The 18,204-nt window shown below is 46.1% G+C and overlaps 1 protein-coding gene across 1 annotated transcript in view; it reads left to right on the top strand.

Annotated features, from left to right (window-relative positions):
• The window catches only part of Marco (macrophage receptor with collagenous structure), a 40,659-nt gene extending 35,602 nt beyond the window's left edge, over positions 1–5,057 (top strand). The window contains exons 12-16 of the mRNA XM_042685282.1: positions 141–185; positions 1,672–1,770; positions 2,337–2,381; positions 3,235–3,411; positions 4,774–5,057. Of these exons, the coding sequence (XP_042541216.1) occupies positions 141–185; positions 1,672–1,770; positions 2,337–2,381; positions 3,235–3,411; positions 4,774–4,904 (497 nt within the window). The 3' untranslated portion in view covers positions 4,905–5,057. The remainder of the gene's footprint in view (positions 1–140; positions 186–1,671; positions 1,771–2,336; positions 2,382–3,234; positions 3,412–4,773) is intronic.
• Positions 5,058–18,204: the final 13,147 nt, after the last annotated feature.

The raw sequence follows: 18,204 nt of genomic DNA, 5'->3' as shown, positions 1-18,204 counted from the left end.
AGAGTTTTAAACAACCACGGAGAACCAATGTACCTTTCCATCTGCATTAATCACACAAAAGGTAGAGGGTGTCTACGATTAAAAGTGTCTAATATTGAAGTTTTATTATCTTCTCCCCCTTTTCTTTGTTTTGATCATAGGAGTCCAAGGACAGAAGGGAACAAAAGGAGAATCGGGAGTCCCAGGTAAAGGACTGGCTTCATTTTAATTTCTCAGAATGATGACGGGGAGGCCTGCGTGCCTGGCTGTTGACTTTGAGAACGCAGCAGTGACCTTCCTCCTAAAGTTAGGCTGAGACTCCGGGGCTCTGTGGTCCAAGCCTCTAATCTTCCCTAGAAAATTGGAGGATGACAGGAACTCACTTCCCAAGGAACGGAGGATTCAAGCTAGGAATGGGGGTGGCAAAGGCTGAATAAAGATGTCAGGATTGCTGAAGCTGTAAGTGGTGATTTGGCTGTGTCCTTCCATGGAGGTGGATATCCCCATCTCTGCCCTTCTTCTCATGCCCACAAGCCCCTACTCTCCTTCTCCTGCTATTTCTCCCTAGGACTTCTTCATCATCATCATCATCATCATCATCATCATCACTATTATTATTTCTATTGTTCCCATCCTAGACTCTTCAGCCCTAAGCTTAGCACTTACTATGCAGCATTTCTATCTTCTCAAACAGTCCAGCCTGAACTTCACTATTTTAAACCATATTTATTACTGTCATGAAACACTGGAGGTAGGCCATTTTATTAAGCAAAGAGGTGATTGAGTTCAGTGGTTCTGAGAATTCAAGGGCATTGTGCTGGCTTCTGATCAGCCATGGTGAAAGCTGGTGGTGAATGGCACCACAATGGTGAGAATACACATAAGAAAGGAGAGATCACATCACCAGAGGAAGCCAGAGGCTGAGGTCCCTTCCCTACCTCCACAGGCAGCGCAGTGCCCCAGGCAGCCTCAGGACTTCCCACTAGGCTCCTCTTCTCCAAGGCCCCCATCCCTTTCCACCTCACCACACTGAAGATCAAATCAAGCTCCCAATATACAAACCCTGTGGGACACACTCAAACTGCATTTTAACCACATTAAGTGCTAAAACAAGTTTCTAGAGCAATTTTGCTTCCACATGACCTGTATATTCCGCAACTTGAGTTTACTAAAAGAGATATGGAGGCCTACCAATATTCTAGTAAATTCTTCCAGAATAGCTAGAACTTCCACAAAATTAATCTGCTAAGGATAAGCAATTCCTGGAGCTCTGTTGGCCATTTCCACCTGCAAAATTGCAATAAGTATTAATGTGGGAGTTGGGAAACCAAAACTGCCCCAGGATGGATGGAAGATACTGGTTGGGTGTTTGAACAACCCACCCTGCGGGATCTGGTAGTTGTGGGTCAGTCACTCAATAACCAGCAAGGCCCTTCTAGCTCTCAAGAAGCTGAGACCTGAGGATTTGGTTCAAAGCCAGCCAGCCAGGCAAGTCCAGGAGATTTTTACCTCCAATTAATCACCATAACACCAGAAGTAGCACTGTGGCTCAAAGTGGTAGATTGCTAGCCTTGAGCAGAAGAGCTCAGGAAGACAGCACCCAGGCCCTGAATTCAAGCCCCACAACTGACAAAAATAAAAGCAAGCAGAGCACACATATTGATATATATGGGTTGGACTTTTTCTTCTTAGGCCCTATGGGCATCAAGGGAGAAATGGGAAGGCTTGGATTACAAGGCCCCAAAGGAGCACCTGGACCAGCCGGCCAGAAGGGAGACCCCGGACAGAAAGGTAAGGTTTTGGGCATGTATTTCTCTGGAGACAGGCTGTGTTTTACGGGAGAGGGTGTCCAGAAATCCAAACAGGTGGGAATTTGCTTCTTCAGTTGTTATTTGCCAGAGATGATCAAGAGCACGGAAGACAGCATGAACAAGGAAGAGCACACCTTCATCCGTGCCCCGCCGTCCCCCCTCCAGGCAATATCCGCAACACACTTGATCTTTCCATTAAGATGTCCTATCTTATACCATGTTGCTGAGCTGGCAACTATCCCTCATGAAGTCAGGCATTGGTAGCTTATGCCTGTCATCCTAGTTACTCAAGAGATCTGGAGGATCACAGTTCAAAGCCAGCCCAGGCAGAAAAATCCATGAGACACCATCTCCAAAGTAACCAGCAGAAAGCTGCAGGCCTAGACCAAGGGACATTCATTTCCTGTAATGCCAAGTGTCAGGCAGAGCTGCAGTAGATATGCTTGACCTCTCATCCCTCCATCTTCCTGCTCCTGAGGGCAAAGGAGGGTGATCAGGCCATGGATGGTTTTCTCTCAAATTGTGTGGGTTTTCTCCTCACTGCAGGATCTTCTGGGCAGCAAGGAGAAAAAGGAGAAAAAGGTCAAGCAGGTAAGGAACATTTCTGTTTCTTTTCATTTGCACTTTAGAGCCAATTCTATTTTGGAAAAGTTAGAGTGTTGGGGTAGGGGGGAGAGCTTAGTTCCCAAAGCAGTTCCTCACCTTTGGGAAAAGCACTGGACTCCTGTCTTAAACAAGCATGCCCAGCCGGGCATCAGTAGCTCACATCTGTAATCCTAGCTACTCAGGAGGCTGAGATCTGAGGATCACAGTTCAAAGCTAGCCCGGGCAGGAAAGTCTGTGAGACTCTTATCTCCAATAAACCACTAGAAAACCAGAAGTGGTGCTGTGGCTCAAGTAGTAGAGCACTCGCCTTGAACTGAAGAGTGCAGGGACAGTGCCCAGGCCCAGATTTCAAGCCCCAAGACTGACAAACAAAAACCAAGTATGCCCATGGCACAGTCTAAGGGCAATAGCCTCCCTTCTATCTCCCACCTCCTTTCTCCCTTCCCTTCCTTTTTCACTCCCTCCTTTCCTTTCTCCCTCCACCCCTTCCCTTCCTCTCTTCATCTCTTCTACCACTCTTTCCTGCTTTCCTCCCTTCCCTGTTTTCACCTCTTTGCTCTCCACAACACACCCAGCAAGTTATGCTCAATGGGAACTGCAAGACCAGATGCACACAGAGCCCTTGGCTCCTGTTGAATGGTGCTCACAGGCCCAAATGTATTAGGCTGCAGTCAGGTTGTGTTGGTGTCAATCAGCCAATGGGATTCATACAGGCATGACAGGTGAGCTGGAAGCCGCCTTTTCTATAGCTGCAGAAACTAGAAACTAAGCAAGAAGGATGGGCACCAGCCGTCACCTGGGTTTTTCTCATCTATCCCTCACATGTGTTCTTGTGTAGGAACATCTTTGGCATATGCCAGGATTGTGGGCAGTTATAATCGAGGCCGAGCTGAAGTTTACTATAACAATGTCTGGGGGACGATCTGTGACGATGGCTGGGATAATTCAGATGCCACTGTCTTCTGCCGCATGCTGGGATTCAACAGGGGCGTGGCCCTGTCCAATTTTGGAGGTGGTAAGTGGCTAGAACCCCCCTAAGACCTCTTCCCTGGAAGTACCGAGGTGGTGGGTTGACACCCTTTGGTAGCAGGTATGGCTAGGGTTAAAAAAAAAGGATTGATTCAAGCAACCGAAAAATTCTGTAGCTCTAGGCTCTGGGCTGAGTCTTTTCAGCTTGGTCATCCCAGGGGAAAGATGTCATCTTGTCACCAGCAGTGACAGTGAAGACCTCACAGGGCTCTGGGTGGTCTGGCTTCATTCTGGCCGGGGTCAGTCTCTATCCGGGGTCAAGGGTGTTGACTGGTTGGGGACAGGATTGGTTTCCACAGGAGGAAAAGACAGAGGGCAGACCAGAGTCTAAAGCCCTGGGCTGCCTGGTCATCTTGGCTGGGATCACCGTTAAAGACTAGAGGAAAGAAAAAGAAAAGAAATTTCAGCATGGACTTACCAGACTCAATCTGAGAGTTGGAAGCATGGCTTAAACAATAGAAATCCTGCGTAGCTAACTTGAAACCCTGAGTTCGAACCCAACCACTATCAAAAAACAAAAATTAATTAATTATTTAATATCAATTTGGGGAAGATATGCAGAAGTGCTAAAGCTCAATTTATATTTGTCCCTTTCTTCTCCCTTTCAACCAGCAAAAGACTTAAATCTCAAACTGGGCCCCTTTCCCCAGTCATAAGAGCCTCCACCCCCAGATGCCCACTCCCTTACCCACTCCAAAACACATTTTTTTCTTGAATTGAGATCTAGTTGGACTCAAAAAGACACTCAAGTGCATGTTTTACTCAAGTAAAGACATTGGTATATAACTATAATCAAATAACCTGCTTTCAATTATATCAGAGGAAGAGCTGGGAGAGGTGTAGGGATCTCAGGGGAGAAAAAGGAAGATAGGACAACAGTGAGCTAGCAGGCAGGAACCTTTTCTAGAGTGTGGATTAAGTGTTAAATATTTGGATAGGAACCAGGTGTGGGAGTGCATACCTGTAATTCCAACTATCCAGGAGGCAGAGATCGGGGTTCAAGGCCAACATGGACAAAATTTATGCAGACTGTATCCAAAAAAACAAACTAAAATAATGAAAAAAGGCTAGGAAGGTGGGTCAAGTGGTAGAGAACTTGCCTAGCAAATGTAAGGCCAAGTTCAAGCCACAGTACTGCCAACAACAATTTAAAAAGATACATATTTGGATAAGGCTTTTACTCAAAGATAAAGAATAGAGAGAAATCAGAGTCCTTCTAAGACGCCACACTAACCTTCAGCATATTCGTCTGAGTAGATATGAGAGACCCCACAGTGCAGCCCAGGCAGAAACCTCCAGATGCAACCCTGACTCCAATCCTGTCTTCTCTTCCCCCTTGCTCCTCTAGGTTCTGGGAAGATCTGGCTAGATGATGTTGCTTGCACAGGGTCAGAGGTGACTCTATGGAGCTGCAACAAGAGTAGCTGGGGCAGCCACAACTGCCAGCACAGCGAGGATGCAGGCGTGCAGTGCAGCTAAGCCTGGAGCACTGAGGTCACCGACATGCCACCCAAGTGTCCCTGGGCTCCGCCCACATGAAGAAGGAAGGAAACGGCTCTCTGCAGTTTCCCTGAGACTGGCTGGGCAGCTTCTATAGAAGGACCATTAATAAAGCTCACAGTTGCACCTGTTGTGGGCCGTGGCTACTAACGAGTACCCCCCTCCCCATCAATGTGCCTTCCTATTCACCCTGTTCTCCTAGGCCACTCAGAGAGCCAGTCTCAGCTCACAGAGCCAGTCATTTGCTCAGTCTAGGAGTATACTCCAGCCAGCAGGGGGCAGGCATCACATTGTTAGCTGGGCAGTAGATGAAGAGGTTGGCCCATGGGTGTCACGGTGTGGCAACACTGTGGATAAATGTGAATTGTACCTTTCAGGCCAAAGATTAGTTCCTGGTAGGAGCTCCCTAACAACAGAGGCCTTTGTTGGTTTTATCTTCCTAGCTGGGGCCTCAGTAAATACTTACTGACTAAATGATCAGCTTAAACCAACTAGATACAGAGGGCTTGTCCTGCCTGAGCAGCCTAGCCCCTATCTCTCTCATTAGAGTCCTCCGGGACCCACATCCTCTCTTTGGGGATGTGTAATCTCACCTACTCTCTTTCCCTTCTTCCCTTTCTTCCTCTTTTCTTCTTTTTCACCCTTCTCTCCCGTTTCCATGACAGCGGGGAGTTGGTATCACTTCCTCTTGGCAGGTGAGGGAGCACAACCTCATCTGATTTGGAAAACTGCCCAAGGGCTATTGTCAATGGCAGATCCTAGGTGAAAACTCCAGAAGGCACAAGTGGAAGCATCCAGAGGCAGAGTAGCCAAAGTATGTGGCTACTGCTCAGCTCATAGCGGCAGAGAGTCTTCCCACTGGGACATAGGGGGCTCTTATAAGAGTTTAGCCAACAACCCAGAACCAGAAATATTTTCAGAAGCCAAAGCTGTAGGATCCCACACCAGAGCCAGGGTGACAGGAGGGAGACTGGCAGGTTTCCACCCTTGAAGGAAGGACGGAAGCTGGTTTTGATCATCTGGCAGAGCCTCACAGTGATGCTCTTTACCTGGCACAGGGAATGGGGAGTGGAAAGTTCAGAAAGGAGGGAAGACACCCAAAGCCCTGTCAGGGCTCCTGAATTCATTGTGTATTTGGCAAATAATGTGCCGTGAAGGCATCTTTTTTTTTTTGCTTTTGTTTCTTTTTTTTTTTAATTTTTTTTTATTTTATTTGTGAACATATCTTATTAGCACTAGCTTTCTTCTGAAACCTTGGTGCCTGTTCCAAAATGATTTTTGCTCCCCAAAAGGCTATGGCAGCCACTGCCCCCAAACAATGCCATCCTACCATCAGATCTCAACACTGACTTCCTAAACCCCTCTGCAAAGACAGAGTCAGGAAAACAGAGTACACAGCAAAAATGGCTTTCCATGTTTTTCATCTAGCTTGAGCAGAACAAACAGGAAGGGCCTGTGAGGGACTTCTCCCCGGCCCCATAATATATGTCAAAAGATGATGGGAAAGGAAAGTGAGAGGGAAAAAAATCAAGGGAAGGGCTCTCCCTGAACTTTCTGCCCCAGTTACCTTATCCTCTTTTCTGATCCCAGAATCCCTTCTGAATGGTAGATGGGGTTAGGGGGCCCCCTTCCCATTAAAGACCCATTCCTGCCTGGAGAAGCCCCTGCCTCATCTCTTGGGATGCCGACTTAGACTCTACAAACATACCTACCTCCTGAAGCTAGAATGTGAGCATGCTCAGAAGCACATTTATGACAGTGTTGTTGGATGCCAACACTCCAGCAAGCTCCAGCAAGCCAGTTAGACATCTCCCTTGTAGTTTCAGCATCTCTTGCTCTTTTATTCACTGTGTGCTTATTGAACCTCAGCTTCAGAAAGGCTCAGTCCAGCCCTGTCTTCCTGTGTTTCCCTCAGGCAATTCCACACTCTAGGTAATTCAGAAGGATTTCCAAGCTGGGTGCCCATGACTAGCGCCTGTAATCTTAGCTACTCTGGAGGCTGAGATCTGAGGATTGCAGTTTTAAGCCAGCCTCAGCAGGAAAGACTTTGAGACTCTTATCTCCAATTAACCACTGAAATGTTGGAAATGGAGCTCTGGCTCTATTTCTAAGGGATAGTGTTCAAACCCTGAGTTCAAATCCCATATTGGCACACAAAAAAAAAATCCAAATGAGCATCCTGAATGAATGATTGACCAAGTGAACAAATGATGGAATGAATGAATGCTATACCCAGCCTTTTGCATCTCTGGACTAAGATTTCTGCCCAGCCATTCCTCCACCATTCCTTAGTATTTTCCCTACAACTCATACATGGTAGAATTCGTGTCAGTGGTGTGTTTTATGTACCAAGTCGGTCCCAGGGTGGGCCTTGCTGTCAGGATGCTCTCCATGTGACCAAAAAGGTCCTACTCTAGCTTTCTGCAGAGACAAATCCAATCCTGTGTCTTTCATATTTTAAAGTCAGCTCTCTCGAAATATTATGGGAGCCCAAGTACATTTTAATATGTCCCATTTCCTGTGGTCTCAACAGCCCCGATAGGCTATGAACCCCCAACCCGAGCAGACAGGAACACTACAGTAGGGTTGGCTCCTGCCTTCATTTTCTGCTTTTGTCCCAATGATGAACTTAGCAATGTTCAAGGCCACCAGAGCAATCCCTGTGCCCTTTATCTATGTCCCCCAATCCCCAGTGCTTACCCAGGGACCCAGTTCACTCCCTGCTCCCAACTTACTTCAGCTCCTAATGGAGATCCTGCTCCTCCCCCACCCCCACCATGGTTCTCTCAGTGTACAGAGATCTCCAGGATCTGTGAGTTTCATGGACATTACTGTCCTCTCATGTGGCCATACAGGACTGGTCACCTTGTTAAAGATCAAAGAATACAAGGACATCAGGTCACACAAATAGCAAACTGAGTCTCTCAAAGGTTCAGTGATGTGAAGTATTCTCTTCATAAAGTCTTGGCTTTTCCTATCCACAGGCTCAGCATCCACAAATTCAACCAATCATGGATCAAAAACATTTGTGCCAGGAGCCTGTGGCTCATGCCTGTAATCCTAGTCAGGAGGCTGAGAAATGAGGATTGTGCTTTGAAGCTAGCCTGGGCAAGAAAGTCCATGAGACTCTTCCATCCAGTTAACCACAGAAAAATCCAGAAGTAAAGGTGTGTCTCAAGTGGCACAGCAGTCATCTTGAACAAAAATCCCATGGGCAGCACTAAGGCCCTGAATTCAACCTTAGAAAGGAAGGAGAGGTGTTGCTCCATGATGTCTCTGCCAGGAAGTCCTCTTAGGAGTGCCCAGAACCATAGCAGGCCCACTTTCTGCTCTCCAGTTCTGTGTCCACCTGGACTGAAGGAAACTAGGCGAAATCAACACAGTGAGAACCTTATCTGCCAGGGAGCAGGGCTGGGGCAGGAAACTGGGCGTACCCTTCCCAGGGCGGGGGTGTACGTCTCTCTCAAGTCTCTGTCTGCTGAGATGCGCTGTGCCCTGGCTGTGGCCTTCAGGGCTAGTGCCAGCACTGAGGCTGAGCGGACAGGAAGGAGCAGCAGGACCCTGAGGGACCCTCATTCTCCCCTACTGCTATTCCTACAAGATACTTCCTAGTTCCTGGCCCCACAGAACCGCTGTGCCTATAGACAGGCCTTTGCACTTTGCCTCCTATGTATGCCAGGCTAGGGAGGAGAGAGGGTCTGGAATTGGCTGGGATGTGTGCGATAAAAGGGTGCCAAGATCAAAGATGGCAGTCAAAGGTGGAGGGAGAAGGGTGGTACAGACATCCTCATGCTGCCATTAGACATGAAGTCACAACTAACTTCTCACAGACAGCCCCACAGGACTATCTGGTGTTTGTGGGAGAAGCCAGGCCTCAGTTCTGTATTTGGTCCTCCACAGGCCCCACCCAGGCTGCCCAGGAAGTTCTTCTGCTCTGGCTACTGGTGGCTTTGGAGGATGTTGCTGGAAAAGCTGGGACCCAAAAATAGAATGGAAGAAAGACAGCCTCTTCAGTAACTGGTGCTGGCAAAATTGGTTAACTACTTGTAGAAAACTAAAGCTAGATCCTTATATATCACCCTGCACCAGAATCAACTCCAAATGGACCAAAGACCTCGAAGTCAAAGCAAACACCCTGAAAACATTACAGGGTGGAATAGGAGAAACCCTAGGTCTCCTTGGCACAGGCCGAAATCTTCTTAATAGAGACCCAGAAACACAACAAATCAAAGAAAGGTTGGACAAATGGGATTGCATGAAATTGCAGAGCTTCTGCATGGCAAAGGACATAGCTAGCAAGATCAATAGCCCATGGATTGGGAGAAGATCTTCACTAGCCATACAACAGACAAGGGTCTCATATCTAAAATATACCTGGAACTCAAAAAATTAAATCCCCCAACAACAAATCTTCAAAGAAACAACTGCCCAATAAATAAGTGGGCTAAAGACTTAAAAAGAAACTTCTCTGAAGAGGAAAGAAGGATGGCCAATAGACACATGAAGAAATGCTCAACCTCTCTAGCCATAAAAGAAATGCAAATCAAAACAACATTGAGATACCACCTCACCCCAGTTAGAATGACTATAACCAAGAACTCTAACAGATGCTGCAGGGGATGTGGACAGAAGGGAACCTTACTGCATTGTTGGTGGGAGTGTACACTTGTTCAACCACTTTGGAAAGCAGTATGGAGGTTCCTCAAAAGACTCCATATAGAGTTCCCCTATGACCCAGCAATCCCACTTTTGGGCATTTACCCAAATGTTCACAAACAAGACCACACTAAAGCTACCAGCACAACTATGTTTATTGCAGCCTTATTTACCATAGCTAAGATATGGAACTAACCCAGATGCCCCTCAGTAGATGAATGGATCAAGAAGATGTGGTATATATACACAATGGAATTCTATGCTTCCATCAGAAAGAATGACATTGCCCCATTTGTTAGGAAATGGAAAGACTTGGAAAAATTTTATTAAGTGAATTAAGCCAGGCCCAAAGAAACATAGGTCCCATGGTTTCCCTTATTTGCAATAACTAGTACATGTCTGAGACAAGCAGAAAAGGTCAAATAAGGTGATGTTAGGGAAATGAACCCTAAGATACGTATTCAATTTTTTTTCTTTCAAGTGATTGTTTCTAACACATTTATAAGATGATTTCTTTGTTGCTTTGTATGTTCCTCCCCCACTGTATAACCCCTGCTTTCACTGTATTTGATGTTGTTATAATTTGTGGAGGGGAAGGGAATAAAATAAATCATTTAAATAGGGATACAGGTGGACCCATTGCAACAATGAGATGTACAAGTCGTTATGTCGAAAACGAACTTTACAACTTTGGTGGGGGGGGAGGAAGGTTGGTTGGGTGGGGAGTTGGGAAGAAGATGGGATGGGAAGGGGAAACGAAGGAGGAGGTAACAATGCTTGATACGAAATGTATTCATTATCTTGCCCATGTAAATGTAACCCCTCTGTACAGTATTTTCACAATTAAAAAAGCTGGATCCCTGGCTCCCCACTGCCCAGAGATTCAGAGGCACCTTCATGGCTGATACAGATTCAAAATCACATCCAAATCCCAACATCAGGGAGTTGCTGTGTGGCTTTGGAGATATCACCAAGCCTCTCTGTTTCTGTTTCCTCATCTACAAAACATGGGGAAAGGAAGGAGAAGGAAAAAAGTTGTACAGTGGGTAGTGACTTTTGTGCTCTTGGCATATTCTGGAGACCAAAGAACAGTGGCTGTCATTAGAACAGCTTCTGACCCCAAGCATCACCCTGAATAGCTTCCTCCCTTCCATCTGCCACTCCAGAACCCATCCCCACTTGAGGCCTAATTGGAATTGTATTTCTTCCAGTAACGTTTGTTGATTGCTCTCACTCCAAGAAATGTTTCCTTTCTCTAAATGTGTCTAGCCTCTCCAGGTAAGGGAGGGAGGGAGCTAAAGTTGGTTGCGGGCTCATTGTGTGGCTTTCTCCCAGCTGGCTGCATTGTATTTGTGCCCGGTAACATCACTCAACTCCTCCACTCCAACTCTGAGTGGAATTTTTTATTATAAGCTCTGAGCTTTTTTTGAAGCCAGAAGACATATGATGGTTGAAATGTTGCTTTCTGGACTCCTCTGAACTCATCTTTAGGTATTGTAGCTCCAACGTTTTGTCAGTTTGCCTGGCTTGAGGAGTCATTCAGAAGGCAGGTATGGTTGCAGAATGAATGTGACAGCACATAGGAACTAGAATTATTACCACTACACTGGAACAGCGCTCACCCAAGAGGCCTATTCTAAACCTGTGGGAATCAACAGACCATCCAAACTCTAGGAACTTGTTCAAACATTGGTCAGTTTTTCCCTGGTGGCTGGGTAAAAGAAGCCAAGTCCCAGAAATATAAATCATCTATTCACAATCGAAGAGACTATAAATTAGAAGAAAAAATGCTTTGAAAATTGGGGAGAGAGAGAGAAAGAGAGAGGGAGAGAGAGAGAGAGACAGAGAGAAATTCATCCTTACTTTACAGTAAAAATAAATGCAAAAGAAGAATGTGTATTTGCATGTTAAATCTGCAATTTGTGCTGAGCTCAAATCTATTATTCTAGCTACTCAGAAGGATGAAATCCAAGGATCCTATTTCAAAGCTAGCGCAGGCAGGGACTAGGAAGTTGGCTCAGTGGTAGGGTGCTTGCCTTGCATGCATGAGGCCCTGAGTTCGATTCCTCAGCATTACATAAGCAGAAAAAGCCAGGAGTGGCGCTGCGGCTCAAGTGGTAGAGCATTAGCCTTGAGCTGAAGAGCTGAGGGACAGTGCCCAGGCCCAGAGTTCAGGCCCACAACTGACCAAAAAAAAAAAAAAATAATAACTAGCCCAAGCAGACAAATCTGCTATCTCAAATTGATGATCAAAAAGCTGGAGGTGTTGCTCAAGTGGCACCTTGCCAGGCTTGAGAATAAAAGCTAAGCCAGAGTGCAAGGTCCTGAGTTCAAGCTCCAGTACCAACACATACACAAAATAATTGACAAGTTATAAAACATCCTAGATGCCGGTTATAGCGGTAGAAAAAAGCACCATTACCTACTGAGAGTAAAAATCAAAATGGATTTTTGAGTGGGGGAGGAGCAGTTTGGCAAGATGTCACCCAGGACATTTTGAAACAGGAACAGAAATGTCACTGTGATGGTGAGGTACTGCAGTACAGCAAATGCCAGCAGTATTTGAGGGGTTACCATTTCTTAAGCACTCTCTCCATGGGCAGGTCAGCCATGACTGGGTGATTTGGCCTGGGTCCAATACCAGCCATGATTGAAGCCTTGGTCAGCACAGGCCTTCTTGGTCCTTCTTCCTAGAGCTGTTTCCTGGTGGCAGTGGATGAGATGACAATTGGGAACACATGAATAACTCCCTTTTTGTTACTGTTATTGTTGGTAGTGGTGGTCATGGGGCTTGAACTCAGGGGCCTGAGCACTGTCCCTAATTCTTTTTTGCTCAAGGCCAGTGCTCTACCACTTTGAACCATGGCTCCACTTCTGATTTTCTGATGGTTAATTAGAGATAAGAGTCTCATGGACTTTCCTGCTGGGGTTGACTTTGAACTGTGATCCTCAGATCTCCACCTCCGTAGTAGCTAGGATTATAAGCATGAGCCACCAGCATCAAGCTAATAACTCTTAAGACCAGAGTCAGACCATTGTCACTTCTGTTCATACTCCACCAGTCAAAGCCACTCACATGGCCAACCCCAAATCACAAGCATGGAAGTCAACTTCACTTCCAATGAGGACCCAAAGCCACAGCAAAGGGCAGGGATGAGAAGAGGGAAGAATGGATCCATGAGGCAGCTTGAATCAGAGTCCTGCCTGGTCAGGTCACACAAATATGCTGTTAACTTCAAATATCAAACAGCCTATGTCTAGAAACATGAAAAGGGCAGCCTAAACAATGGCCTAAGATATGTTTTTGTACCTATGATTCTTATTTACACTAAACATTATATATTTATACATCCATTTTATCCCACAAGATACATGAGCAAAACAGCAAATATTGCACCTCATGGATGATGTAGGTTTCCAAAGTTATTTTGACTGTGTAAGATGTTTCCCTGATATAGAGAAAAGTTGGAAATAACCTGTAGCCAACCGTATTGATTGGTCTAGCTAAACAACAGTACACAAAATACTCTAGAAATGATCTTGTACTGGAGGAAGAAGAGAAGTAGCCATGCTATATTTATTTCTACAACAGTGGACTGCAATTCAATAAGCACAGTGTCTGCCTTTTCCCTTTCTGTCCCCACCCCAGATTCAGTCAGACACCAAATCCCCCTGAGTCTCCGGATGTTTCCTGGGTCCATCTGCTTATCCCCAACCCCACCTCCCATCTCCATGTGGCCTAGGGGATAACAGAACCTCTGAACTGGTCTCTGTCCCTTTGGACTTGCTCCCTCCACAGCCAGAGTGATTGCAGATTTTGTCATTTTCCTGTCACCCCCAGCTATAGTGTAGCAGGCCCTTCTAGTCTCAGTCTTTGAACTGCCACTTTTTACCTGGTCAAAACTACTGTCCAACCTGGGACTCCATCCAGCTGCTCAGTGGATTCCAGACCATTATGCAGGCCTTTACCCCATCTCTGTGGGAAGTTAGGGAGAGCTGCTCCTTTTCTGTCTCCATTCTGAGGGAGAAACCATATCTGCCTTGCTGTATCTCATTGTTCAGACCAGTGTACAACACACAGTGTATATATGTTTAGATAAATTATTTTTTTCTGTGCCAGTACAAGGGCTTGAATTCATAGCCTTAGCTCAAGGCCTGAACCATTTTCTCACTTCTGGTTTCTTGCTGGCTAATTGGAGATAAGAATCTCATGGACTTTTCTTGGCTGGGTTGGCTTCACACCTCAATCCTCAGATCTCAGCCTTCTGAATAGCTAAGGTTACAGATGCCACTGACACCTGACACATGATTTTTAAAATGTAAAATTATTATTTTTAAATGCTGAAGGAAAAATTACTGGAAGAAACATAAGGAAACTCACCTAAATGTCTTTGATAGTAACATTATGATTGATTTTTTTTCTTTAAAAATATTTTCCCATGATTTTGTGTCTGGCTACAATGAAATCATGGAATGTGTTTGGTGTTCTAATATGTCCTAATATGTCTAATTATAGATTTGTAAACAAAAATGAGGTTTAGTAAATCGAGAAATAAAAGTACTAGAATAAGCAATAAAAGAAACTAGAATCTGCTCTTCCTGATCTCAGACTCTCAGCTTGGTCCCCTCCCCTAGTCTGTTACATGACCTAGAAGTCCCTTGGGTGAGGGTTACAGAGCTCAGAGAAGACCCTTGTTGGATGAAGAGAAATGGGCTGCTGCTGGGGGAGACAGAGAGTGGGGTTGGTATTTTATAATGAGAGACAGTAAATCCTGTTTGTCTATTGGTGGGAATGGCCTGGAAGAGAGGGGGAAATTAATAATTCTGAGCAGAGGGTATAATTTCAAGAGTCTTTATGAGGACTAGAGGGCAAAGGATTCTTAGTATTTGATGAGAGCAGAAAAGTCCTTCCTTTGCAGCAGGCAGAAAGGAAAAACTGGAATAAAGATGCAGTCGTTAGTGGATCTGGTGGTGGGAAGGCAAAGGACAGGGGAATGCTCAGATTAGGTCTGTATTCTCAGAGGACAATAACAAGGATGGCTCCTGGGGGGAGGGAAGGAGGAAGGACAGGTGCCAGGGCTGTGGAGGGAAGATAGGCTTTAGGATGGGAGGGTGCTCTGCCACCTTGATTGGAAATGTCAGAAGCAGTCAGGCAGCCATCCACTGAGGTCAAGCTCATACCAGCTCCATCAAGCCACGGAACAACCTTCAAGGTAGATAATGTGGAGCCCATTGTACAGATGGGAGCTGTGTGTTCAAGGTCCCACACCGGGACAGAGGCCCAGACAACATCTGAGCCCAGGGGCATGTGATGGCAGGAGGACAAATGTACCAACAGCACTTTTCTGGACTTCCTGACCGCAATTCTGGGAGAAGCTGTAGCCAGCTAGCTCCTCCTTACCCTCCACCCCTCTGGGTGGAGGTTGGACCTCACACAGCAGGTGGTCCCGGGAGCAGGCAGGTACCTGGTGCATGTAGGAGATGATCATCCCCCTGGACAACTTGGTGAACCTTGGCTGATGACGGCCACAGCCCGTAGTAAGAGACCTGGTGACTGTAGAACAGTACTGCAGAACGGGCTTCAAGCTGCCTACCCCACAAATATAATTGGAGCCTGTGGCCTGGACCTGGGAGTCCACTTCAGTAGACAAGGCTTGATGCTGTTTCCCAGACTCGAACTCAGCATGAGAGATCACCTTCACTCTCCTGGCACGAGGGGGCGCTACAGGCCACTATCAACGGCCAGGTGCCAGTTAGAGTCTCTAGCCAGTCAGCTGACCTGCTGCACAACCAGCTTCAGGACACACAGAGGCCATGGTCACCGCCAGGGCTCTTGGAGCTATACTGCCCGAAGCCGGCTCTCTCACTCAGAAGAAATACACCCCATTTATCTTCATCACACACCTTCCTCCCCCTCTCCTTCCTAAATCCCATGATAACCCATCTGCTGCTGGTCCGGGACAGCTGACACCCAGCATCCTTAAGATGCTGGGAAACTTGCATTTATTAGGGACTAACTGAAGACCGGGGCTATGCAAGTTCTTTCTGTGAACACTAATTCATCAAAATGACCCCATGAGATTCGAGAGCTTCGAGAATACCGAAAGCTCAGAGAGGTTATGAGCTGGTAGGCAGCAGACCTGCTGGTTCAAACCCAAGGCTAAGCCAGAAGCCTAAGTTCTTCCCACTTCCCATGTCCAGCCCCAGGCTAAGGACGTCGGGGAGAGAGATGTGACTTCTTCAGCAGGCTTGAGGAGGTGAGAGCCTCCAACACACTCAGGAGAGGCCAGAGTTCTGTAGTGGAATAGACCAAAGCAGATACAGGTCTGAATTCTGATTCCTACTGGGTCCAATACTAGTTTGTGACCACAGCATATCCTTCTCCTCCCTACCTCATCTGGACAAGGAAGGATAGGACTTGGTCATGAGAATTTTTGGTGTAGGGACTCCCTCCAATAGCTGACCAGGGAGGCTGGAAGACACCAGGAGGGAGCCTTCACGCAAACCATCTCCTAGTTATGAACTGTAAAGTGGTCACTGTGGATCCCAGAGGACCAGAGCCCCTAAACCATTCCTGTTACTCAAAATCTGCCTGAAGGGGGACAGTTGGTGGGAGAAGAAATGAAGCCGGGCAGCAAAAGCAGGTGCCCAGGCATGGTGATGGAAGTTTGGAGATCAAAATGAAATAGAAATTGCTCAGAACACTCTTTCTTCCATGCAGGGGCAAGATGGCAGGGGCTGGCAGTAGCCAGAAACTCCTGAGGTTCCTTGTAAGAGACTCCTTCATAAAGGTCTCCATGAATGAAGCATCGTGACAAGAGGATTTCACAAAATAGAGGATCAGAAGGTCATAGTGGGCTGGCTAGAGACCCTCCCTGTCTGTGATTGGCTGGCCATTCAATCATGTTTCTCACCTCTGGGCCACCTACTCAAGTATTGTCTTCATGTATAATTTTATTTTAAATTTCATATGAACGTAATATATCCACGAGATAAAAAGTTCAAGCAGTGCTTAAGAATATAAAATACGTAATCCCAGCCTTTCCTTTCAGACATACTTTAAGCTCAAGAGTCAAAAGCCAGACACATATTTCCACCCAAAGACCTGTCCTAGCATTTCTTATCTTACTTGAGATAATCTCAAGCTGGAAATGCTGAGTAGTTTCACAGGTGTCTGCCCTCAAGATAATGTGCTATGAGCCACATGTAGTATATCAGGTTGTGTGTGGATGGTGGGGGGAGGCGCTGGAGCTTGAATTCAGGTCCTGGGAGCTCTCCCTTAGCTTTTTCATTTAAGGCTGGCACTCTACCATTTGAGTCATACTTACATTTCTGTTTTTTTGATGGTTAATTGGAAATAAGAGTTTCACAAATTTTTCTGCCTGGGCTGACTTTGAATGGTGATCCTCAGATCTCAGCCTCTTGAATAGGATTTCAGGCATGAACCACCAGTGCCCAGCAAAATATCAGCTTTTTATTAGCATATTTTCCCTCCATATTTTTAGTGATCAGCCCAGCTGATCTCTTGTGTCCTCATCCTCCCGGATGAGCATTTATCATTCAGTACAGATAGAGTAGAAGCCCTCATCTTTCTCTGCATGGGGGTGTGAGGTTGCCTGCAATTCTTGCCATTCCCAGCAGGCTGCCAATGCCTCCTTCCAGTCTTGGTACATCTGCTCGTCCACACATGGGGAGGTCTTCCTGCTAGTGGCAGAATTGCTCAGCTCAATGGCATGTGGATTTTTTTTTTTTTTGTCGGTTGTGGGGCTTGAACTCTGGGCCTGCGTGCTGTCCCTCAGCTTTTCAGCTCAAGGCGAGCGCTCTACCACTTGAGCTACAGAGCCACTACCGGTTTTCTGGTGGTTTATTGGAGATAGGAGTCTCACGGTCTTTCCTGCCCGGGCTGGCTTTGAACCTCGATCCTCAGATATCAGTCTCCTAAGTAGCTAGGATTACAGGCGTGAGCCACCAGCGCCTGGCTGGCATGTGGATTTTAAGTGCTGACTTATTTCTAAATTATCCCCCCAAAAACATTAAACTGATTGGCTCCCACCATCAAGAAGAGAGTGCCTATGTCCCCACACCTTTGGCAGTGCTAGGTAATAACAAGAATGTTAATATTTGCCAATCGGAGATGTGACTAATAAGTCTCATTGTTGTTTTGAATTATATTTCCTTAATTATGAGTTGGGAAGAGAAGATTTTTACCCTCCACCTTTCGTGTTTAAGAGCCTCCTGTTCACAGCTGCTCATTTAGAGGCTTTTTCTCAATGGTTCTCTTCACATAAATTAAGGAAACTGGTCTTTTGTCTGTCTTATGCATCACAAATACTTTATAATTTGTCCTGGATCATTTTTTTCTCCATTCTTTACAACAGCTTTCAATTTGTGTGCATGCACATGTGCATGTGCACGCACACCCGTGTGTGTGTGTGTGTGTGTGTGTGTGTGTGTGTGTGTGTGTGTGTGTATGTGTGTGCAGTCAAATTTATCAATCTTTTCCTTTGTGGCTTCAGGGTTAAACTGTTATTTAAATATTTTATGGCTCATTTCAGTTTTCACTCAAATGAAATGTAAGTTGCTTAGAGCATTTCACATTCAAACAGTGCCTGGGCTTGGCAGG

This window comes from Dipodomys spectabilis, unplaced genomic scaffold (genome assembly GCF_019054845.1).
Source record: "Dipodomys spectabilis isolate Male_0828 unplaced genomic scaffold, ASM1905484v1 ptg000094l, whole genome shotgun sequence".
NCBI lineage: Eukaryota > Metazoa > Chordata > Mammalia > Rodentia > Heteromyidae > Dipodomys > Dipodomys spectabilis.
This window is presented reverse-complemented; position numbering and strand designations above follow the sequence as displayed.